Source organism: Struthio camelus, chromosome 7 (genome assembly GCF_040807025.1).
Source record: "Struthio camelus isolate bStrCam1 chromosome 7, bStrCam1.hap1, whole genome shotgun sequence".
Taxonomy (NCBI): Eukaryota; Metazoa; Chordata; class Aves; order Struthioniformes; family Struthionidae; genus Struthio; species Struthio camelus.
In genome coordinates this window covers 18,776,701-18,802,242 of record NC_090948.1, presented here as the reverse complement: position 1 = coordinate 18,802,242, position 25,542 = coordinate 18,776,701, and the positions used below count along the sequence as shown (strand labels likewise).

Below are 25,542 nucleotides of genomic sequence, written 5' to 3'. Positions count from 1 at the left end.
AACATTGATAATGGCCCGTCTAGCATGTTCTTTCTAGTGCCATGACTGAAGGCAGAATATTTGTCTGGATGGACCCTTGGGCTTACCTAGTAGGGCATTTCTATGAGTTCTTACAGGTATTCTAGCTGAGCTATATGGTTCATGTCTACCTGTGCTAGGTACATATATACATATAGTAGGAACATATACGTATACTAGGTAATGCCTAATCTGTGAGACTATCTTTTAGTCAAAGTCCTTTCTTTTCTATAGCTGTTCTTTGGTTTCATCTCTTTCAAATAAATTGCAGAAAACCTACCTTGCTAATAATAATTCTGGGAAATCTAATTCTGGTATTTATTTGCATGTTTTGCTTTTGTTACGCTGATGTCCCCTTCTGTGTTGGAACCCTCCAACTTAAACAATACAGAAAAAATCAAACTTGTTCCCAATCTTGGTAGTGAGTGAGAGTAAGGGTGGTTTTCTGGTTGATATATGATGTGAAATGCACTACTGCTTGACTGGATTGTTCTTGGTTTTCAGGATGTATGTACACCAAGCAAGAGTAACTTTAAACAACAGAGGAACTTCTCTCATATGCATCACTTCTTGTTTTCTTGCCAACATTGTCACATGGTAGATGTGTTGGTCTTCTGACTTTCCAGGACTGGAGGCCAGGGATTGTTAGATCATTCCTTCCTTCTGAATGCTTAAGGGCTATCTTGTGTAGATATATGCTTCAGTATAGGCCTTGTGTTGTGCTGCTATGCTCATCTCATAAACCGTATTATCTCAAAACTCTTTTGAGGTAAAGCTCATAAACGTCATAAAATTTTGCAAATGCATTCCAGTGCCAGAGATAGATCCCCTCCCTCGACTGCCAGATATGTCTTTGCAAAATTCAAGCTTTTAAAGTTCTTCTTTCATCAGTTTCATATTGCTTTTCTTGAGATGCAGTTAACATTGCAGCATTTCAGTTTCGTATTTTTTGCTTTATTGAAACAATTGGTCATCTCAGTTGCAGACTTTTGAGGGTTCCAGGATTATCAGAAGATGAAAAATAATGTATTGTTCCTTTGCATTTGTGCGCATGCAATTTAGAACATAGTGGTTATGTAGCTTTCTGCCTGTCGGAGTTGAAGTAAACTGCAGAGGGATAGAGAAATACTAATGCAGTCATGATCATTCAGTGAGGTCTAGAGTTGCACAACTGATAGGTGTCTACTTGCAACTATCTAACAGTTTAAATGGAGAATTTTTGGTAAATGTATTCATTGCTTCTTAAAGTAGCTATGTTTTCATCAATGCTGTAGTGTTCTAAGGTGCCTAGGAAAGGTACCTTCTTTGTGTTGAATTTTAAAACCATTCAGGAGATGATTTTCTGTGCAAGCAGAGGTTGCTATTTGGCCCCCAAAGCAGTATATGGGAATGGCTGTCATCCGTGGTGGGTACGATTTTGGGACCTCCTAACCTTTTTTCTTTTGTCTTGTATTTGAATTGCCGATGAGAAAGCAACTATTCAGATATACATATTCAGTGTTAAATCTAACACTTGTAATCTCACTATTTGTAGTAGTACAATCAATTTCTTGATTCCCAACCGTCTTCATTCAAGAACAATTTCTAAGTTGTTTATTTTATAAGATATTTTCTCAAACTGGGGTTGGTATGAAATTTATCTGATGAACCATTTCGTCTATTATGTGTTTTGTGCTCTGAACTTTGAGTTACAAACTAGATAAGTATTCTTGATTAATTTGTCTAAAATTACATAGTCTTTTTGTGCATTCTGTGTAAATGACAGAAGAAAGTTGGCATTCCCAAATTGCCTTGTTGCATATCTTTTAGCTATTTAGAAAAAGTAATATTTTAATGTCATCACTGGAAAAAACTGAGTTTAGTATTTAAATGTGATGCAATGTTTTTAAAGAAAAAGCTGACTAAACTGTCTTCCTGTTTAAGTGGATTCCAGTATTTTTCCCCCTAGAATTTACAGATGATTGTAAATATACCCTCGGTTAAAAAGTTTTTTAGGCATAAAGATTAAGTGTGTGAGTGCCTGTATAAGGTAAAAGTAATGGGTTATTCTAAAATTTACAGAAGTCTTTGGTAGATTTCTACCATCATGTAGTCTAATCTTGCACAGTGCCTATATGCTTCCAATAACATATGAAGCTTTCATTTCTTCTTAACAGAAATACAGAACTCTTTTTCATCTTACACTGAATTAATACTTCTAATTTGTAGATTGATAGCATTCTGTTTCAGAAACCCATCTCACATAAATTGTTCTTGAAAAGTATGATACTTATACCTTGACACATACTTATTTTGTGGTGTATGGGCATTCAGGAAGGCTATTTGCTACATGACGTCTGACAGTGATTCTTTGCCATCATAATAAGTAATGAAATACAGCTTTAGCAATAACTGGAAAGGAGGAAAATTGATTTTTTTATTCTTACTGCAAAGCCAGCTCAGTTTCAGAGCTTACCAACTTCCTCACTGTGGTTAAATGGTTGTTCACACAGGTAAACTCCTTCCACTGTCCTCATTTAAACTAAAATTTTGAAGCAGTTCTTTTTTATAGACCTTGACGTTTTTTTATCTTCCTAATGAAACACTTGTGTAGTTGCTCTTTTGTGGCTTCACTGACAAGAGGGAAAAAAAAAAAAAAAACGGAAAAGACAGTTACGTGGTGTCTGAGACTGTTTCTTCGGGTCTTGTGGAGGAAACTACCTGAGTAGAAGAGAGGTTACTAGTGCATACAGTGAGGAAGACCCAGACTTGCTCGGGGTGGCCCTCCTGGCCGCTCAGCAGTGACGTCCAGTGCACTGGGCCGCAGATGAGTAGTTCTTTCCTAGCCACAACTGAGCTGTTGAGCAGTTGCAGGCCAAATAAAGGTAGGTAGGGAAAAACAAGGGTATAGCGAGGCATCTCGGAATGTGTGGTTGAAGAGGGAAAATAGAGCTATGGGAAGGATGGAAGATTTTACGGTAGGGGGCACTTGGTGTGTATAGAAGAAGGGGAAGAAGGAACTAGATGAAGTAGGTTAAGGGAATATAGGGGGAGCTAGAGGAATCCCAAGGAAGACCTGGACATGTTGGGCAGGACCTGAGGGGATTGTGGGGGGATGTGGAAATAAGAGATGGGCTTGGGAGAGGGCAGGAACACAAATGGTATTGCAGTGGAGAGAGAAGGAGCAAAACCAGGCTCTATTAATTACTGTCAGTGCTTCCTTTCTGTTGAAAAACTCAGCATGACTCTTAGCTGGGCATTTGATTACCTGGGAAGGCCACAGATATTTTTTATGATATTGAGGTCCCTGTGTAGTATAAAGACACTATTTTCCAGATTATTTTCTTGTGTTCTAAAGTACTAAAGTGCTGCTTTTTGCATTTCTGTTTATATTATCAAATATTTTATTACTCTGTGGCTTACTTTGGCACTCGTACAACTTTTGCCATTGATGAATGTCATAGTGAAATGGTATATTAATCCTGATAGTTATTAAAAAAAATTGTCAATCTGTTTTTATTAGTCTGAACACACTGGATATTGAGTTTATGATTTGGATTGGATTTTAGCATTTACAGATGGCTAATTATTTAACTTGAAAAATAATTGGAAAATATGTTGTCTACAAACTGATTAATAAAATGAGAAATGAATTATTTTAATTAGGATGACGATATTTACTGTCTCGTAAAACCATAATCCTAAATTCTTTCACAGTATTATGTCTAATGTGCCTGATTTTTTTTTTTAATTACTTTGATATATGGAAAACTTGCACAGCACATATGTTCATTTTTTTCCCTCGCTGTGTCATCCTCAAACTTTTTCTCTTGTCCTGGGTTGTTTGAATTTCATCTTGAACTTTTAAAAATGTATTTTCCTTCTTTATGGTGGGAGGGAGAAAGAGAAGAAGTAGAAGCTACATTTTCTTTGCTTTTGGAGCTAAATCTAATGACAGCTATACCGACAATTTTCTTCTGTGTTTACATGCAGCCAGGAGCTATGGGCGGAGAAGAGGTAAAAGTATTTACTAAATGTTTTATTTGCTGAGTAGTGGGAGAAATAAATATTTAGTTCTCTTATAATGTTAACAATTTTAACAATATTTTAACATGATTTGATTGATCAATTGCTTCTTATAGATCAATCTGATATTCTTCGTTTGCAAAATATCTCCATTTTAATAGCAGCTTAAAATAGTGATGATTTTGAACAGGTAACTTCAAATGTTTTACTATTGCTAGTGAATTGACAGATGAGATTCTTTTTCATGATACATATTTATAAGTTTAAATGTGTAGTGTTCTGAAAAGGATTGTTTTCAGACTTTTTTTTGTAAAAGTGTGATATTTAACTAGTTCATTGAACATTCAAAAATACTATTTTCTTAGATGAAACATCTTTTCTTTCACTGAATATTACACTCAACTATTACATTGGATCACCTTTGGTGGGACTTTTTGAATGCCAATAATAATAATTGTCCTCAGTACTGAATATCGATAATCAAAAAGGAAAAGACATAACATTTCACTGAGCACGTTTTAACTGTATTTCATCATTTAGGCAACCCTTAAAAAAATAAAAACAGATTGAAAATATTTTACAAATGTAGCACAATGCTGCATATAAGTTTGTTTTGAGAGATTAATGAACATGGGCAATAGCAAGCTTAATGACCACCAAAAAAGCTATTAATGTACCTCACTTTTATGTACTTGCTGCAGCATAGACAGACAGCTTTTACTGAGAAGATAACAGTGAACGTTGCAGCTTTTAATGCTTAGTATTGGGCAGCACCATCTCCTTGGGGTGCTTTGGCATTAAATTTCATTGTATCTTTTTCATTTATGAAAGAAATGAATGAAAAATGTATGGTTTGTGACAGCTAAGCATATGATTTGTATCACCTGGAAGGACTTTTTTCCCTTGTTACAGTCTAGAGTTTGCATCAAATTTGTGAGGAAGCTTAGAGACAAAATTAGCCATTACAGCAAGCTGATAGCCTAGAAGTAGCTTGTAGTTTGTCCATACATATGGATTGAGGTATAGTAGGCTGTACAGGCTGTACTTACCAGTTTTTAATACAGAATTTGAACTATTTCTATTCAAAGCTAAGTATTTGTAGTTCCTCAATAGCAAAAATAATTTTTTAAAAAAATTCTAGTATTTTTAAAATTGTTTTTAAAAAGTTTTTTGTGGCCCTCCTCCCCTGCCTATCTTTTCAGAGAACAGGCTGTTGTTACAGATGTTGAAAGCATCCCAATGCTTCTACGTCTTCAGGGCTTCCATGGTACTGAAACAAATTGGAAAAAATGTAGAATATAAAATATTGTAGCCTCTCTAAGAATGAGAGCACCAATTAATTTCATTTTAAAATTATGGCAAACATTTCCAGATTGATCAAATGGTACCAAAGTGGGAGAGAATTTGGGAATCAGCTGGACATGATTAACTTCTTGCAACTCATGTTTACTTGTAGAAGTGAAATACAGTAATGTGGCAGTAGTTGTGATGAATACAAAGTAGGCTGTAAAATGACCGTCTTATACAAATTGTAGGGATGCCAAAACAGGGCAAACAAGTTCTGACTGTGCTGGACTTCCAGTATTTTTTTACTCTACCAAAAAGCATGTTCTACACCATAATAATTTTTCCTGTGTGAAATTGTCTTTTCTATAGTAAAAAGTAGGGTTTTTTTTTCTTTTTTATGTCTTGTCATTGATGTTAGGGATTTTGTGACTTGCCCTATTCATATAATGTTTAAGTTTGTGATATTCATGCTTTTTCATTACCTTGAATTTTATAATGTTGTTTTGAGCGTTCTTAGGTATGAATTTCTACCAGTCTATTTAAAAAGATTTGTTTGTCAAATGGTCTCATGTTTCCCTCTTTATTATTGTTTTTACCATTTGCTTTGTAATACCCAGAGTACCCAGAGGCAGATCTGGACAGGGACTCATTTTAGTGTTTATTATAGATGAGAGTATTAGTTAATGTTTGATTTTGTCACTGTGACTAAGCATCTTTAGTAAGAAGAGGCTTTGTCTTGTGGTTTGCAATAATCTGTCTGTTCGCTGTTTGATCCTCTGTTTTCTTTGAGTAAGAGGTGAGCCTTTTCTTTGTAGATTTGCTGCTTAGAGCTGCTGAATCATGCTCTTGTAGGTGTCTTGTTTTCAATTTTTTCAACCAATGTATCAGGTACAGACGTAAGCACAGCCATGGAAAATCAGCCCAAGATCTTTTCTCCTACACTGACAACTCGTACATGCCAGGGGAAGGGAGGTGGCATATAAAAACAGGGCATTTAGCAATGCCTTCCCATAATACTTCCCTCAGAGATTTGGGGATTTCTTGAGGTGGTGTCCCAATATTTATTGCTCCAGGATGTGTTTTTCTTCTGTTCATGCTCATTCCATTTTCTGAGCCTATGTAAACTTCTTAGCATCCTAAAAAGCTTGTGGCAAGGGGTTCCACAGTTTGATTTGTGTGTTTTTTTATATTTTTGCTTTGAACCTTGCCATGTACTGATCGCATTTAATGTATTTCAGTTTCCCCTTATTGGAAGGGACAGTGAACAGTCGTTCCCTATTCCCTTTTCTCCATGTCTTTTATTATTTTAAATGCCTTTATACTTTAATTATAAAGTTTTAGCTCATCTCTTGTATTTACTTAAGAGGAGTACAAGGCCTGCAAACTGGCAAGCATCTCACATAAGAGGTGATATCTTGTTTTTGTTAGCATGTATTTTTTTTTTTTTTTAGTTCTTTCAGAACTCAACACACATTCACATTCCTCAGCGGACCTGTATTTTAGTTGAACAACTTATTCTAGTAGGCATTCCTTTGATATATCAACTTCTATTAATAGCTAATGATTTTTTTATATGAAGGTAAGTTTGTGGGGAAAATAAATTAGAACAGATTGTTTAGCTTCTTAACAATGTCATTCTCTTATGGATATTTGAGATCTCCTACTTTTCAAGGGGTTTTCTGATTTGATATTCTTACTCAGTTTTATCCTTCCTAATTATTTCTCTCACGCATGTGCTCTTACAGTAAAATATGTATGCGCATATATGTGCGTGTATACCCATGTGTTACAGAACTATTCATCAAGAATAGTCTTTCATGTTTTATGTGATAAAACTACTGTTTCTGAAAACTAATTGTTCTAGGCTTTTACGAGTAGCATCTCAAAATCCTTTTTTAATTGTGGCGTTTACCATGTTTGTATGCTGGTGCTTTACGAGCACAGTAATGTAGTGCTTCAGAAGATTTTGCTCCTATAATCTATGTCAGCATCGTGCACTCAGTATATTCTAATCCTTTTGTCGTACCTAGTGTTCGTTAAAAATCAAATTGGTGTTCTGTGTGTCAGACCATCTTTCCTGTTTTTTGTTTGTTAGTTTGTTCTCCATAAATAGGATTGCTGCTTCTTTTCATAATCTACCCTTTGCTACTGAAGACTCTATTACTGATACTCCAAGTAAATTATTTTTTTTACCACAGTTTGCCACTGCATCTCTTGATTTTTTTTTTTTTTTCTCCTTGCTCCCGTTTTTCTTTCCTGTACTTCCATATGTTGTAAATATCAATATATAGCTTAACTCTTGCTGGAAGTCAATTTCATGTGATGTGTTATCTTTGAATTTAATTATGTGCCCTGCTATTTATATTTTTAATTAAATCCACTGTAAACTGTTTGTATCACTTTAGTTATAATTCCATCCCTGGGAGCAATCCTCCAGGATATGAGGGGACAATTAGCCTTTTCAGAGTTGAGATGGGGTTTCCATTTGTATGTCACTCTATATTACAGGGTTTATTTTTCAACTCTGGTGAAGGGAATTAAATTCTAAAGTTGGCATGTTCTGCAGTGCTCCTTGCATACAGTCTCTGAATGCTTCTTTACTCTTCCTGTCTTCTGGATTAATGAGTCTGTTTGCAACGTAATGTGTGCGTAATTTGGCAATAACAACAAGCAGTTAATTGCATCAGGTGATCACAAATAAATTATTTACTTTTCATTAACCAAATGAATAGCAGTAATTTATGTTGCTTTGTGTTTTAAAACATACTTTCAGTAATGAACACACTGAGTCACAGCTTAACAGGTTGTCCCAATTAACAGCTTTTTTCTTCAGGTAGAATGTAAGCTTTTTGTGGTTTATTTAATAAGTCTTTTAACAGTTATGCCCTATTAGCTAAGCTGCTTGCTTCACCTACATGCATAGTATCAACTATACAAAGCTTTTGTATGCTTATTTTGCTGTTTGCCCCTCTGCTCAGACTGGGCCTCTGCTCCCTGGAGGAGGAAGCGATGCAGCCCTTGTGGCCTAGGACCCTGTAAAGCACTCCGAAGGAGACCGTCCCACAGTGCGCTGCAGTGGCTTGAGTGATCTGCTCTTTAAGATCATTCCTTTAAGATCTGTTCTTGAAGATTTAAATCTCTCAGAATTGGTTTGAAATATAAATCTTACAAAGGTTCTGTCTGTGGCTATGGCACACGATTTAGATAACTTGGTGGTTTTCATTTGTTAGCTGTTCACAAGAATTTCTTTTTTAAAGCTAAATTAGGTTTGTTGTCGACTAAGGATAATACAGTCATATACTTGGAAAAATGGAAGCAATGCTACTGAATGATGGATAACTGAGCCACTTAATTGGGCCTGTTAATGCAAATTCTGTTAAAGCAAAACAGAACTTTAAAAAAGGAAGATATAACACTTAAGTTTTTACTGAAAGATTTACTTCTCTAGAAAATAGCTTTAACTATAGATACTACAAAATCTGTTACAGGTCGGTCTTCACTCTTTCCTTTTGAAGATGGCTTCCTAGACGACAGTCATGGTGATCAGTCTTTATCATCGGGTCTCAGCTCTCCAACACGCTGTCAGAATGGTGAAAGAGTGGAACGCTATTCTAGAAAGGTGTTTGTTGGAGGTCTTCCTCCTGACATTGATGAAGGTACTGTGAATAAGTTACAATGGTGGTGGGAATTGGCGTTCATATAATTACTTAGGAAAGGTCAGATTTTTATAAAAGAGGTATATTTTCCCAGATATGTCACTTGTAGCAGTTGTGGCATTAATTAAACCCCTTCCCCCCACACCTGAAAATTTACTTGACGTTCTTTTGTACCGTAGATCAGAAGAGACAAAGATAGAAGTGCCTGCATAGCAGGTCTTCTGATCTGCACAAGTGGCATGTGTGTCCGTACGCATGAAGGGGGAAAACTGAAGAAAGGAATTTAGTGTGTACTGTCATTCCTCTCCAGTCTATCCCTTTTCTTTTTAGAAGTTGTGGGTACTCTGAGGACCTTGTTAATGCAGTACTCACCATAACAATAAATTGGCCTTTAATTAATCAGCTGTCATATCCAACATATGTATAGTGATTCATTTGACAAAGGTAGGCCATTTAATATGGTTACAAAACAAAACAATAGCTAGCTTAGTAGGGATAGTCAGGCTTTTTTCAATCTGTTATCTGCTTTACTTGTATGTGCCAATGCCCTTCCCCCCTCCCCCCAGCCCTAAACTAAAATCATGACAATTTGTTGTATGTTTTCATATTATAGCAGGAATCCACCTCTGTCTAGCTTCAATCAGTGTATATAGGGAATATGAGGATGCCTAAAGGCATCTCTGAATCTGATTTTCTGCTTAGTCCAAAAGCTTAAACCATGTAGCTGTAATAAAGAAATAGACTTACTAGGCATGATGTATATGGTTTAGCCTTACTAAGCCTAAGCCATGCACAATTTCAATAAAGAAACAGTATGGGTTGGCCAGCCTATGGTTCACAAAACAGCTCAAATGCAGTTGCCATGTCACGTAATGAATTGCAGAGCTGTTGACACAGGGACTGCTGCTGGGTAATCTCAATCCCCAGCTGTAGGAAGAAGCAAGCCAACAGGTACTACTGACATGAACACTGCTGGATCATTCAAAATCAAAATACACACTGAGCCTTATCCTCAAGGAAGTAACATGGCCGCTTGGGAGCCATTGCCCTCTTCCATGAGAGATCTACTCCAATAACACCCTTTTCCTTCAGCTCCTGAGTTATGTGGTATGTGTTTTGCGGCTCTAGCCATCTGATGCGCAGCTTATGGGGTCAGATAAATTGGCCATATCTCAAATTGCAATAAAAAAGTTGGGAGACCACTTCCTTTCTCTTCAAACTTTTCTCCTGATGCTTTGTTGCTCAGATCTATCTAGCATCACATTAGACACAATTTTAAACTGATTCTTTCTTTAAAATTCATCAACAAATGTATTTAGAAAAAAGATTTTTTTTTAATAGAACTGAAAATGCTCTTTTTCTGAAACATCTGCACGTAAAACAAAATTGTCCTGTAGAATAGTTTTAGATAAATGTTTTCCTTAGTGTTTTTAAAATTATGTTTCAAAAGCAAAGAAATAATTTGTTAGTTCAAAGCAGATTTTTAGAGGGGACTGAGGAAGGTGGAGTCCCCACAGTCATGTCATCTGATGCAGCCTGCGTTCTAGGTCATGCAACAAGGAGTGGCCATGCTGACATGTAGCGCTTCCATCAGTCCCATGTGGGTGCATCTGACCCAGCTTTGTGGCTATTATTAGAAATAGGCCACAGCTGAAGCATATTCACTTTTGATAGATCATGTTTGCATTTAATCCTGCTGCAAACATGCATTAGTGGAAGGCAAAAGCATTTTAAAGCAGCAAAGTATAGCATAGAGGTGAAAGAATATTTAGACATTTTATATGTATATTATTTCAGTTTTCCCTGTTCTTAAAAGAAATGGAAAACCATCCGTAATGTTTTTTAAGCAAGAGTGTTTATTTTACCACTGTCAGTCTTCAGATTCTCTCTAAGGTGCCTCATTTGTTTTTTGTAGATGAGATCACTGCCAGCTTTCGTAGGTTTGGACCTCTTGTGGTGGACTGGCCTCACAAAGCTGAAAGCAAGTCATATTTTCCACCTAAAGGTAATTAGCTTAAAATGCATTTATGCAGGCTGTTCTGTTAAAAGGAAGCTACTCCTGCAATGTGGTGATCCATAACAAAGAAAGATTTTGATGCATTCTTTCTCTTTCAATAAGCATATTTTTAGAGTTGTCATGATGGGAGAAACACAATTCATTGAACAAGGTGTGGTCTTGTGTGTGTACTTTTTCAGCAGTGAGAAGAGTTGAGCCTAGAATCCGTGAACTGGGCCTTAATTTGTACTAGGTTTACTTTAGAAGGAAAGTTGCAAACATTTCCTAATGCTGACTCTGGTGCAGTTTGTTTATTGTAGAAACTATGGGAATGACAGTGTAAACAAATTTTTGTCATGGCCTGAAACTTGCTGGTGGATTGAGTACATGCTATTTCATAGGGAAACATGAGTCCAATGACCTAAGAAGCTGTGATCCTGCTCAGAACCAAAAGCTCTGTATCAGCAGTTAGCTGGGTGCTGAACCGCAGCAATGAGTTCTGCTAAGAGACAGCACAGTCAGCAAGGGTTAGCGTTGTGCTCCATGATCACTGAGTTTCTAGTTTGGAGTTACTTGTTTCAGGGTGGCCTAAAGTGCGGGTGGGGCAATTGCATATCCGTCAGCAAAATACTATGCAGGCTTGTTTTGGGTGAGTTAAAAACAGGTTTGGGGGACGCTATCTGGGAGAGTTGCTTGGTTAATGCCAATTGATTTTATTGTGTCTTGGCCTCTTCTATAAATTTGTTAGCACTGTACAGTATACATTTTATTCTCAATCAAGCTTGCATCTCATATATTGTTTGAGAGTTCACTTATAATCTGAAACAGTAGCATAAAATTAGACACACAATTGCTGATGTGTATGTTGATATTTTTCCACTCTCAATGGTCCTGAAAACTCTTAATTGCTCCTTAAGGTCGTTGTTTAATTTGGCGGAACAATGGAGCATTCAGCCAATGAACTAGCAAATCCTACAATATTTTTATAGATATATTTTGACTATAAAAATACAACAACGCAACAACAAGACCCCACTACATTTATCTGGAAGCTTAAGTGCTTGAGGCAAGGTCGCCTTGTAACAACTGCTTTCCCTGTAAACACTACTTAGGGCACTTTACTTGAAAACAGAAGAAAAAACATACATGCGTGTTCTTTCCTGTTCCTCTCTCAAAACCTAGTCTTCCTATCTGTAGTTATTATGCAACATCTGTTCTTGAATAAGTAAAATATTAGCGTTTATCTCTAAGGGTAGTTGGTAAAATACAGAGTTTTCCTTTTGTATTTTTTATAGTCTTTAGGGTCTTTCTGGCTAGGAAACTGTGATTGCACCTTCTCTTAGAAGTTTAAAAAAGATTAACAAAACCAGCTTCTGCTTGCCCCTAATATCTCCCAGCCCTATCCAGTTTATTTCTTTGTTCTTATTAATTTAGTAAGTAACTACATATTTATGGCAGATCAGCATGGGACTTCTAATTAGAAGTGAATTTGTTCTATATCTGACAGTGAACTAGTTTAGCCTTGCCAAACTTGTAGAAATGTTTTTTGAGTAAGAGCTATTTTAGCAGAAGACAAGGGATTGCAGCCTCTCTTCTATTTTTGTCATGATTCTAATATAGGAAACAACTTTCAAAGCCCCTGCCAGTTGCCCTGAATGTCTGTCTGAAAGTGCTAAACAACAGTCAATCCCAACTGTTCCAGATTTATTTATAACTGACTTCTTGGTTATCAATCAGGGCTTCAGCATCATACGTCCTGCATTCCTGTCTTTGAGATTCACTTACAGTCATGTTCAGCTTGGTAGGTCAAATACACTTGACTGAGATTCCATATAGATAATATTTGCATAGAAGATAGAAATTTTATTACTTGTGGTCAATAGGTGAAGTCTGAGCATATATTATGAATATTTTCCTCTTTTTGATCTGTTATATATAAAGAATACTTTTTTCTAAAGTTGTTATGGGAATTACTGACAGAAGTACTACAATAAAATGTCTCTCTTTCTGTTTTTGATTAGAAACGCCTTTAGAAATAAAATATACTTTTTTTAAAACCTTTTTTTTTTTTTTTATTTTAAGCTGCTCTGATTTATTATCAGGCATTTCTCTAAAATAGAGTAAAATGAAAGGGATGTCTGAAATTTTTCTTGGGTACAAAATTCAATGAGACAATTTATTTGGAAGGTAAAGACTGCCCAATTAAAATGTTCTCTCCCTTCTTTTTCTCTAGTATCTTCCAAGTCACATTGCTAATGTGTCAATTTTCTGATATTTTGGATATGCTTCTTTCAAATGGAAAATCTGAAAATCAGTCCAGAGAAAGAGACACACACGGATTAAATTATATAGGAGAGAGAGAGTTATCTTTTGTGCTCTAGCAATCCCAAAGAAAAAAAACTGGACTGTGGGAATGCAGTGGGAGGATGTGGAGGCTAATCTCTGTTTACCCATTAATAAAGTCTGATCTCTGAAGTTTCTCCCACTTATTTGAGTCTGCCCTACTGGCAGTAAATTTGAACCCTGCTCTTTTCTGAAAATTTGTTCTCACCTCCAGCTAGACTTTAGTGCCCATTTGATGGTTAGCCTTTTTCATTATTCTTTTATTTCTGTGGGGTCAGGCCAATGGGCTCTTACAATAACGTCTGACTTCTGTTTGCTTTGGTAAGCATTCAGCTCCAGGTTTGAAGCAGGTAGAATCAGTAGGTTATGCCACAGGTCAGCCTAGTCAGTTGAGATGTACGCTGGGTTTCTGTCTTACTACTTACATCCAGGTGAGGTCATCCTTTACAGGCCATAGAGACCTGTAAAGGATAGAGACTCATAGTATCTAGATAGGTTTTTCAAGAAAAATGCTGTGCCTTATTGGCATAATTTATTGAATTTGTGAAGTGTTTGCCATGTTGGTGCAGTATATGAATTCCCTGTAGTTGCACTGTGTTAGGAACACTTGGTTGGTATTCTGCACTTGTTAATTACTCCCAGTGCACACGTGGAGCTCTCCTAGTGCCAGGAACAGAAAGCTGCAGGAACTTTTAGTTGTGGCTAATCCGATCAAGTATGAAATCTGAGAGATTAAAGGTCCAGTGATCTTTCCTTCCTGTGAGTGGTTTATCCTGGTTAGTTTAGTGGCGAGTCAGGCCATAGATATGTAGTCAGTCTGGATCCAGCAAGCCTTATTTATTAGCTGGTACGCTTGATTAACTTGACAGTGTCATACAAGCTACTTTCAGGACTAGCTGGGGTCCAGAAACATTTCTATGCTGTTAAGCTTGAACAAAGAAGGTTCCTGAATTCGGTGTCCTGAGCCGGATGGCGTCACTGGCCCTGTGTAGTCGCCACAGCCCTGCTTAGGCACGTTATCTCAAGTTCACTGCTGGACCTGATGGACATAACCTGGTTCTGTGTAAAATATGAAATATGCTGGACTGCATTCTCCAGCAAGCTGAGTTACACAAAGGCTTATTTCAGTACAGCACCAAAGCTCTAATTTTTTTTTTCTTTGTGCAGTCGTCCAGTCCTCTTTCACTGGACCTTGGTGGACTGCAGATCAGCGTGCGTGCCTCTGCACCACGTTCCCCAAGCACATTGTGTACTATCTTATTATCCAGATTTTCCTAGCATTTCGTTACCCTGACTGCATCTTGCCTGATAGGACAAAATACGCTTTGTGTATGCATGTGTGTGTTTGAGAGACAGAGATCTGGCTTGGTTAAGATTTTGGGGTATTATAATGCACACCCAAAATCATCTGATAACTCAAACAGCCCTTTTGGGATGCAGCTGATTACCAGTGAGTTCAATATTTGTATTGTTGAGAGAAGGTGGTACTGGTGACCCTCAGCTGTTTTGTCACTAAAAGTGCAGATTATGCACTGGGCAAGAGAAGTTGTTAACAGCTGACAATGTGTATGAGAGGTTGCTATTTCTAGTTCTGAGCATCTGTATTATTGCCTTAACATTTCATTTTACCCCTCCTTATGCACTGAAAAGCTTAGCACCATGTTTTTATATTGGTGTCATCCGTGAAGTGATTTTAATGCTTGCTTCTGAAAAAGGCCAATTTATTACGGTTGCCTTGAAGAGTCTTCAGATGACTTACTTTGGCATCTGTTTGGATATGTTAGTAACGGAACAGGCAAAATTATAAATGTCATGGGCTGGTCTTGGGTTAGCAGATGCCCAGTTTATAATGTGTTTACCTCGCTTTCACCACAGAATTTTGGGAATTAAATGTGGTTTATGGTTAAGTATTTTTTTCTGAGTGCCTATGTAATGTCAGGAAATAATGAAATAAGCTCTAACGAGTGCAGTTACACATTACCATGGTACAGTCTTCTTAGTTTAGGCATCTAATTTCACTCTGGCAAAATCCAGATAATTCATATTTAATTAAAATATATATTGATGTTTTTGACCAGTTACTGGTCTACTGAGCTGAGCAATGTTTATGCTAACTACAGTTAATTTTTTATCTTTTTTTGTTTAAAAGATGGTGCCAACTGTTTCAAAAACATTCTCCTTTTAGTTTTTTTAACAGATTACAAGCTTTAAAACAACTCTTTTTTATCTTTATTGTTTCTTTTGCCTTGCAATAACTATTTTCCCAGAAGTTATTAAGAACTGCACGACGCATTTTAAAACAACAAAAACTACGCAAGAGTCTTCCTCTGTTCCTTTCCATTTAAGAGGACTGATGTTTGGATAAAAATGAGATACAGAGCAAGAAAATTAGCACAGCAGAGCTTAGAGATAGGGTGGGTTTGGAAACGGAGGAGCAATTTGATATCACAGCTGATTTAGATGTGAGGTGCAACAGATGGTCTGGCCCTCTCATATTTACCCTGTTCTTCTGTCAGTTACTCTGTTGTTTGACAAAAATAAACATATTCATCCATACGGCTCCCAAGAGGACGCTAAACATGAACATCAATAACAAAATCTCATGAAGAAGAAAAATATTGTATGTAAAATTGCCCAGAATAACATTGTGAAGTTATTGACGTGCTTTAATTTAGAACAACTGGTGGGACAGACTGTATAAGCGTTCCCTGATGTTCTCTAAAGTAACGTTAGATGGGACCCCCTTCACTGGTAGTCTTCCAACTGATCTTGATTTCATGGGTGAGGCCCATTTGCCTGCATCATTCTGTTGCCTCCTTAGTGAGGGGGTGGCTTCTGCCAGAGGGGCACTGGTGAACAGCTGCAAGGAGAAAGTAAGGTGTTATAATTTTACCAGTTGGGTTCAAAGACATGTGATTTGTCCTAACATAGCAATCTGTTGCATTGAAAGTAATTATTTTGACCTAAAAGATCTGATAACATACCATTAAAATGCAGCACAAAATGCCTAGCCAATTTTTTTTTTTTTCATATTTTAAAAGCTGAAGTCTGGTTATAGTATTTGCTTGAATGGAAACTGAGATTCCTTATCCAGAAATACATTGCATGGTAAATAGCGATGCAAAATCTTTCTTAAACTTTGTTTACGTGTATATGTTCCACTGCACACGTGTGTATGAGATCAGTCTTTCACCCTCTGCTGTCTGAGGCTGTGCCTCATTTGTAGGCCCTGTGTTTTCCCACAGCAGGGCAACATAAACCCAGAGCAACATAACTTGCCAAACATGTCGTAGAAAAGTGCAGTACATACTGATCTGCTTTCCCATCACTGAGTAATTTGGGTTTTTTTTTTTTTAGTATAGAATTTTCTTTCAGACTTTCAATTAATTTTCTTTAAGCCTTCCTTTGTATAGTTCTTTGCCCACTTTTCTGTCTGTCTTGTGTTAAATGACTGAGATAGGTAGTAAGCCTTCACAGTGAACTGATGATGATTTAAAAATGTCTGACTTTGAGAGTGCTGTGCTAGTTATCAAAGAACAACCAAGAAGCTTGTTTCATGTAGGGCAATCTCTGTCCCTAATACTATGCCATTTGCTATTTCTTTTTTTAAGGGTAAACGAGACTCTGATGAAGCAAAATATAAAAATATTTCTGAGGAATGAAGCCTAGGCAGAACAAATCTGCTTCTGACATAGCTTTGCAGAATTGGTCTCTTCCAGCTTTTGTGTTTCTTTTAACAAACACTGTTTCTTTCAGAATTGACAGATTGCAAGAGAATTTTTTTTAAACCTTGAAGAAATCACAGGTTTTTAGCAAGCCTTTGTTGTGCCTTCTTCAGCAACTTCTAATGCCTGCAGAAGGAATGACCAGATCTCTTCAAATGGGGTTCAGCACTCATAGTCTCCACAGGAGTTGGTAGTAAAGATAGTTATCTCAGTTTTAATGGTTGCCTATGACTATGGTAACCAAGTAAGTAAATAAGACTCTTTTATTATGAGAAGAACATCATGATTGTAGCCAAACGTTACTCAGGTAGTTCAAGTTGTTACTGAAAACCGTGTTTTGAGAGTCAGAGTTGTGCAAGTTTTGAAGGGATGAGTGCTATAGAATTCAAAAATGAAATTTCAGTTTCTGGGCTTTAGTCGCAAAACAGTAAATCCAAATTGTAGCAGCTTCCGTCTTCCTCATTAGTGTAAAGCAAATGTTCTTACTAGAGAGGTCTTGTTTTTCCAAAACGCTTTTCCCTTTCTGTCTGCTTTGCTTCTTTCTTTATTCTCAGTATGTGGCATAAGCAAGCGTTTTCCAATCAAGAGATCGCAAATTTGATGCCCACAGTGACTTCATTGGTTCCTTTTCAGCACTTTTTTGGGGGGTGGGGGTGAGGGATGAAGTAAGAGGGGCAGGTATGGGGCTGCAGTTACTGATAGTGGCCCTCAAAAATGGTACTTCAGGGTTTCTCATTCCTCTGGTTTGTGTCAGTGTTAATTCTTCCATAAGAAGTTATCTTGTGACACCCTATGCTTGACAATACTCCTGTCACTTTCCTAAGTGGAGTAGTCCCCTGTGAGATTTTTAGGTAATGAGACCCAAGCCCGTTGTTTGCTATCACCTAAAAGACGGCTGTTGTCCAAATTCAGATCTCTATTCTATCAACAAATGTGTCCTCCTCCCCTCACCCTCCTCCCCCTTGTCTGGTTCTCAAGAAATTATGGTTGACTTTTAGTCTACAGAACGTTTGTCTATGTGCAGATTGGTTGTTAAGATGTCTCTGATAGGCTAGAGTATGTCCTGAACAGATTCTTGGTTACTCACCAATGTCCTGGCATTTTCAGCAGTTCATCTGTTCAGATGAATAACATTTTTAGGATCAACAGTCAAATCATATTGGCTATGTTGTTTGTGTACTGTACAAACGGACAAATAAGGACTACTTTTCTGGATTTCTAAAGAAATATTAGTTTAAGACAAGTGAGTCATATAGCAAATACATTTGATAGCTTTCCATCGTCTAGGTTCCTTTTTGTTGCTCAGGCAGATATTTAAGTAGGACAAGTTCTTGAACTCCCGCTTACAAGGGATACAAGAGGATTGCGATGTTGCTCAGTAGCTTTTTCAGTGAGTGTTGATAAAATGATTAATTTAACTGGTAAACTTGTTATGCAAATGACAATAAAGATTGGTATCTGAAGTACTTGGTTCCTGAAGGTGATACAACTCTGCAGTTTCTCATGGCTGCAGTTCTAATTCAGTGAAGAAGCAACTTGTTTTTATGCTCTTCACTGCTGTGTTAGTCCCCAGAGTTTCCAGAAAGGACTGCCAAAGCGAATCCTGTTTGATATTTGTGATTCCTGCCTAGGGTGCGCATCTGTCAACCAAACTCTTTTGTATCTGAGCCTATAGGAAAGTGCTTTATATAGACAAGGGGCTGAATGCACTTAACTGTGAAGTAGCTACATTTTACAGCATTGGCAATAAATTGCTAGAAAAGTTTTACGGTCATAACTGTTCAGAGGCCATTCAGAGTTTTTGATATAGAGGAAAAACACCTTTACTAAAACACAGCAGTCAATATGGAAGGTTGTTTTGCTGTATTAAAAATCATACTTAATTCCAGACTCCCTCTGTTGGACTATTTTATTAAAGATGACAGCGAATTCTGATAACTCAGCATTCTTCTGACCAGTATGATCAAAAGGCCTTGAATTTGCCACAGAAAAAATTCAGGTTTCTAAGAGACCTAATTGATGTGTTTGTAGCAATTAAAGGAGGCACGCTGTTGAAGTCCGTGCCATAGTCTGTAGTCTATGTATTACTTTTCTATTAAAATGTGTTTTATGCCTCTCGGTTTTGCTTTGACTGATCTGCTACATAATATGTTTCATGAGGAGAGAAACTTAGGCCACTAACATTGGTTCTAGCAAAGCCAGTTTTGAATTGAAGTTCATATGCGTTACATCTGCAACTACTGATTTTTTTTCATAAGCCTTATGACTCCTTAAGGAAAACTAAAGGTCATGTGTTGTAGTGGCATCACTTTCTCTTTCCAGAAAAAGGTCTTACCACAAATCATCTAGACTCTTCTCTGTTTGTTATAAGCCTAAGAGGCCAAGTTGTTTTCTCTCACTCACTGCCTGGATGGGTTATGATTGCAATAGGATTTCTTATCCTTATATTGACACTTGTCTCAAGGGGATGACCGTTTCCAAAATCCAAAGAGCAGCTGGTTGTAGTTTGGTTCATGCATTTACTCATAACTACTAGTGATCATAAGCTTTAAATCAAATGCCCAATTCAGTGGGTTCTGTTTAAATAGTGATTCCAAACATCCACTTGCCAGGCAGATAAACTAAGTGTTGCAGTAAGTTTGGACAGATGTTCAAATAAGAGAATCCTGACAGTGACAAGGAATTTTCAGTCAGACTTCTCTATATACAGTTCCTATATACATTTGAACATACAGCAGACTTGCATCAAATGGAAAATGGACAAGTGTTTAAGTGATGGAGGAATCCAAAGAACTGATATTGGCCACAAAAAAAATATTTCACAGAAGTTTACTGATGTCTCTTTTGTACAGAAATAGGAAATCTTGAAGATATTCCATATTAACAAATGTGTTCTCTTTATATTTGTATTATGAATATTATTATGAGTTATGAATATGTACCTGTAGATTTTTCAGAATGTCTTGGGTATTCCATATTCTGTTGTATATGGGTGACTAACACTGCCTAACATGCCAATTAAGTTTTATTTAATTTTTTGATTTATTGGGCAATTCATGTTAATAAAGCTAGACTTAGAGCTGATCACCAGTTTTAAATCTTAATGTTCATAAAGATGGTATCAAAGAGAGGGAGGAACCCTATGAATGTAACTTCTAGTAATCAAAGATGAATCTACAAAGTCAGCGGCCAAAGTCAGGGATAGGTTTAAGTTCAAAATTTTAATCGTTTTTGCTCTTACTCTGGGCGATGAAGATCCTCTTTAGAAGAAAGCTTTGTATTTAGTGAAACAGAAGTACATAAAGCTTGGTGACTGACTCCACCAGATTTCCTAACAGCAGCACTGAGTCCAGTGCTTTTGGGGGGATATGCATCTCTGTCATTTTTGTGGATGGTAAATATATTATATGGTTATATGCTATACCAGTTGAGTGTAATACTCCAACAGTGTAATATCAGTTACACTGTTTATATCAAACTGAGTCACTGAGTAGCTTACACGTGACGCATGCCCTCCTCTGGCAGTAAACGCATGGTCAGGTGGGGGGACTTCTCGCTGGCTTTGTAGCCACTATAAAGTGTCTGTGTGGGGAATGGAAAAGAAGAGGGAGAGGGAAGAAAGTATGAATTCTGATTGTGAAGTCTCTTGTTGATAATCTATTAAAATAATGAATGGGTATTGCAACTAAAATGAGATATATTAAATAATTCTATGTAGCTCTTTATGTTGAATTTTTTCTTAGGATAATGGCTGAAAGACTTTTAGACTGAGAAATACGTTCCTTCTTGACTGTAGTCATTTCATAGTACACAAACGAAAAAGAAAAATGCTGCTGATTCTGATTTTAATGACCGCCTGTTCATAATAGCTGGCTAAATTCTCTTTCAAATGAGTTTCTTCATTTTTTTGGTTAGTTTGTGGCTGGTTCTGGCAGCAGCCAGTATTCAAATAACGTTGTTCTGCAACCTAAAACCAGTACTTTGGACTATGCAGGAAAACTAATGTAATATCTTGGAGTGAAAAAAGTAACTTGCGAAGAAGAATGCAGAAGAGATTAAAGGTGTGTAAATTCCATTGTGAGGAAACAGTGAATACATTGGTAACGTACATGTATGCATATGTGGACAAAAATGATAAATGTTTGAGATGAAGCTGTGTTCTCTTTAGCTGCTGTGGACCTTAAACTTTTTTCTGTGGTCATCTTTATTAAACAAAAACAATATAAAAGGCCTAACAGTATTTAAATAATGATGTGCATTACTTATAATATAGTTCCCCCTTCAAACTCTTAGAAAGGAACAACGCATCAGAGTGAATCTATTACATTGTGTAGCTATTCTAAATACATATTGCTTTTCACCATATGGTTGCAATACTCAAGTATCCATACTAAATATGCTGTATGCAACCGGAAAGGGAATCACTGTTCAAGAAAGCAGATCTCTGAAACTTCCATACGTTGTCGAAAATAGGTTGTGAAAAATGGAAAGAAAAGGCTGGAATTTATCTTCTTGTAATGTAAATGTTTATTCTTTCCCTTAATGCATAGAATGAGAGAGGTTGCTCAGCATTTTGCTAAATTCTTTGCTAACTATTTAAAATAATTTAGCAATACAGTCTGAAATTTGTGTACTTACCAACCATCTATTCTCTCCTCCCCTAAAAGCTCAAAACACAGTATTTCCCTTCCTTACTCTTAATTGTTGTTTTTCAAAGCTGAAAGCACGTGCATTTGTAACACTTAGTGTGTAAAATGACTATTTTTCAAATATTTGCTCATGTAAACATTGTTGCTATATCAATAGCATATCAATATATATGCAGAACTCCAGCTCTCACCCTCTCTTAGTGTATTAATGATGTAATAAGGGATACAGAAAGCCTAACATTAGAAAAGGAGAGACATCTGACATTGACACACAATCTTTATTTTTATCTTCAGGAAAGGTCAGTAAAGCCCTTCTTAATTGAAGTCTCCCAGAAATAACCATTGATCCTACTTTAGCACAGAGATGCTGGTTGGCAAAATAGTTTTTGTGGAAATTGTTTCAGATCAACAAAATTTTAGTCCGTTAAAGGAGAATAAAAACTACTATTTCTAGCCATTACTTGAAAACCACTAATGACCAGCAGACTAAAAAAGGTCTAAGGCTGAAAAAATACAGTGGAGATGTGGAGATATGTTCAAAGTACAGAAGATGATTTTGGTCACTTATTTGTAGGAAATAACTGGACCGCTTTTGCCAAATAGAAGCAGTAAATAGTTCAGCCTGTGATTCTCATTAACTGTTCCTAAAACCGAGTAAATTTTACTGACAGTCTGCTTTTTTATTTCATAAGCTGCTTGCTTTTTTTCCCCCCCATCAAATCTAAATTCTGTTCTGATTAAATGTTGCCTTTCTGTTGATTTGTAAATGTGAATATAGGAGTTGATCTTTAAGTACTATGGGCCCCAAGATAAAAATCAATCGTTTGAATAGTGGTCTTGTGAGGACTTCATAATAATGTTTTGCACTTGGCTAATAGTTTATGCAGCGTCTTGTGTTTTGCTAATAATTTATGTAGCATCAAATTCTTCTTTCAAACTACTGAAATAATTTGGAGGGAAAGATTGAGGCAGGGAGGGAGATGAGAAAGATGAGAACTGCTGTGCAGTTTCCATTTAATAATGTGAAAATCCTAACAAATGTGATAAATCCAACAAATTTTTGTCAAATGTACCATTCTGATCTTCCAGGGAAAAGGCATGCTCTCACTAAGCAGAAACTATTTTTTTGAGAGAAATGTATGTTATGCAACTATGAGTAATTGAGTTTTGGAAAAGTCTTCTGTCATTAAGGTCTTCAAGCTGCATCTTTTCTGGCTAGTTAAAATAAGACAAGCGACCTGAGCAACTAGGGCATGAAAACAATCCCCGTGCGAGGGAACCTCCAGAGCTGCTGCAAGCCAGGAACTCCCTGAAGCAGAACTTGACAAATTGACTATTTGATTAAAGGACAAAAAGTCAGAGCCCGGCACGGAGGCTGTGCTGTGCTGTCAGCAATGAAGTCCTTTTTGTTAACGGAAACTGCCGACAGTGCATCTTTTATAGAAACAAGTATTTGCAATTTAGGGGTATTTTACTTTAGCTAAATTGTAAAAACAAAACCAAAAAACCCCCCTCAAACCATTTATTTCAAAGTTTTTCAACATGGTAAGATTAGACTGCTGGAAATGCCAACATACAAAATCTACTCCGAATGCTGTAAGAGAAATACAGGTATCTCTTACTCTAAACCTAAAGTGCTTGATTCTTTCCACGGTTCTCTCTAACCTCAAGTTAGAATTATTCCTCTTTGGTTACCAGTGTGACAGAAAAGAACAAAAGTTTTCTTTCCGCTGGTTTTCATTCTTTTCAAGTCCTGAATTAATCTGCATAGTACCCTTAATTAACACTTATTAAATTTAGGTAAAATAAAATGCAGACATGAAATTGATAATCACATCTTTATCTGTAACAACCCCTGAAATTAAACTTTCCCAAACTTTGAATTTTTCCACAGATTACTTGCTCTGAATGTGTTTGAAATACTGTAGGTACAGTTTCATTTGTGCTGATATATGCCATTCCCCTGGGTCTGTAGCTTTGGTATCTATGAGTATTTGTAAGTGACACTGCTAAAACTGACTGGATGTTAGACTAGGGGAGAAGTCAAGCAGTAAGTTCGATTCACGAAGCCTTTAACCTATCACATGCTCAAATGTAGTATTTATTTTCATTAAGATAACTCTTATTATTTTGCAAGTATTTTTATTTTCCTAGTAATTTATCTTAGTATATAAACTATGGTGCCAGTCTCGTGTCTGTGCAAAAAGAAGCAGGAGGGATTGTTCTCAGAGGTGCGAGACTGATGCCTCTAATTCTGAAAAGTTGGTTATGAAAGTTCTTTAGCACAAATGAACTAGGTTTTTTTGGCCCCTAGATCAACAATGGATAACATTCAGGGAGTGCTGTTTTGATGGGATTAGAAAGAGTAATGTTGAGTTGCCTTATAATCAAAGTCCTGGTCTTCTCTAAGGTTTTGACTTTCTAAGCAATGCTTATTTGAGTGAAGATAAGCCTGTAGGGTAAAGGATGTAGAACACAGCCTGTTTCAACAGCTGCGGGAACAAAATGTGCCTTTCCTGTTTTTTTTCCCCTTGGAATTATCATGCCAAGCATCTGCATTCTGTCTTAAGAAATGTTTTGCAACCTCAGTTCCTCTCTAGGAACAGTCTTAAACTCCCTGTGAAGTACAGATTATCTGCTCATAGAAGAGTTAGAATCACAGGAAATCAGGAAATGTCCCACGGACTTCTTAGCTGATGTAGATGATATTGGGTGTAAGTCTTCATTTTTTTGAATGAAGCTCCTCTTTACTACGTAGCAGGACTGAGTGCTACATGTACCACTGGCTGTAATAAGGTCTGTTTCCTTTGTTCTTTAAAAATAACATTCTAAAAAAACTATATCACTGAAGAGGGGAGATACCATGAAACTGAATTACAAATTTTCTTAATTAAAAATTACTGACTTCAGCTAAAAGGCAACCTGGATTTTTTTTCCTCTCTCTTTTTTTGGACTTTTGTTTTCTTCCCCTGAAGATCACGTGTTTGTCTGTTTATTTTTTTAATCATGCTGACACTATGCTTGGAGGGGAATATGAAATCAAATAAGCTATGGATTCATATTTATCTAGAATTTTTCTATATTAACTTTGCTTGGAGTAGAATTGGAAATTGCCTTATTTTTATTTAGCAAAGAAGAAAAATATAGATTTTCTTCAAACCTGAAAATTGATTTTTTTTTCAACCACCTGCTCAGAGTTAAAGCAGTGGCAGCAGGCCTGACCCACTATGATGAAAATAAACTTCTTGCCCAGAACAGTCCCCATTTATATTGCACATGACAACTGAAATCGACAAATTCAATGCTGAATTTGTTTTTTTTTTTTTTCCCCCCCCCACTTACTACGGTGAATGCATGTTATTTCATGCTGCTGACCCAGTAAGCGTCACAAAAATAGCTCGTCTCATCAGAAATTTAATCTTTATCATATGGTTAATTCATGTAAGTACTATTATAACTATAATAAACCAAACTGTATGTTATAGCCTTTCTTTTATTTGTTTAGACCCTTTAATTCTGATTTATACCTGCTATGGATCATGTTGCAGTCCGAAGTTTTAAAATGGCTGTGACCTTTGAAAGAAGAGACAACCCTATAAATTTGCTGTTGCAATGTTTTAAACTAGTGTAGAAGTAAAATGTCAGATAATGAAAAAGACAGGCTTTAGTGCCCTTGTGGAATATTTTCCTTTTAGTAAAAATAAACAAACAAACCCCCCTGCAATTTAATGTTTTCTTCAATACAAAGTTGAGGGAGAGTATTTTTACTACCGAGGAAGTTGATATGGTATAGGTATACTGTTCTTCCATAAGCGGTGAAAGTCTTCAAGTAGTGATGACTGACTAATCCGTGGCATGTTTTG

At 36.6% G+C, this 25,542-nt stretch overlaps 1 protein-coding gene and 1 long non-coding RNA gene across 12 annotated transcripts in view; one reads left to right on the top strand and one right to left on the bottom strand.

Annotated features, from left to right (window-relative positions):
- Positions 1-25,542, top strand: part of CPEB3 (cytoplasmic polyadenylation element binding protein 3) — a 99,621-nt gene that overhangs the window by 56,538 nt on the left and 17,541 nt on the right. For 5 of the 10 annotated variants that reach the window (XM_068950024.1, XM_068950027.1, XM_009677777.2 and 2 more), the window contains exons 5-7: positions 3,991-4,014; positions 8,799-8,966; positions 10,882-10,971. The exons of 2 other annotated variants lie outside the window; for them this stretch is intronic. In XM_068950024.1, the coding sequence (XP_068806125.1) occupies positions 3,991-4,014; positions 8,799-8,966; positions 10,882-10,971 (282 nt within the window). The remainder of the gene's footprint in view (positions 1-3,990; positions 4,015-8,798; positions 8,967-10,881; positions 10,972-25,542) is intronic. 3 more of the 10 variants (XM_009677780.2, XM_009677778.2, XM_068950025.1) reach the window with 1 other exon arrangement.
- The window catches only part of LOC138067802 (uncharacterized), a 47,067-nt gene continuing 37,040 nt past the window's right edge, over positions 15,516-25,542 (bottom strand). Inside the window, exon 5 of one of the 2 annotated variants that reach the window (XR_011142147.1) lies at positions 15,516-16,165. This is a non-coding gene — a long non-coding RNA (uncharacterized lncRNA). The remainder of the gene's footprint in view (positions 16,166-25,542) is intronic. The other variant, XR_011142148.1, reaches the window with a different exon arrangement.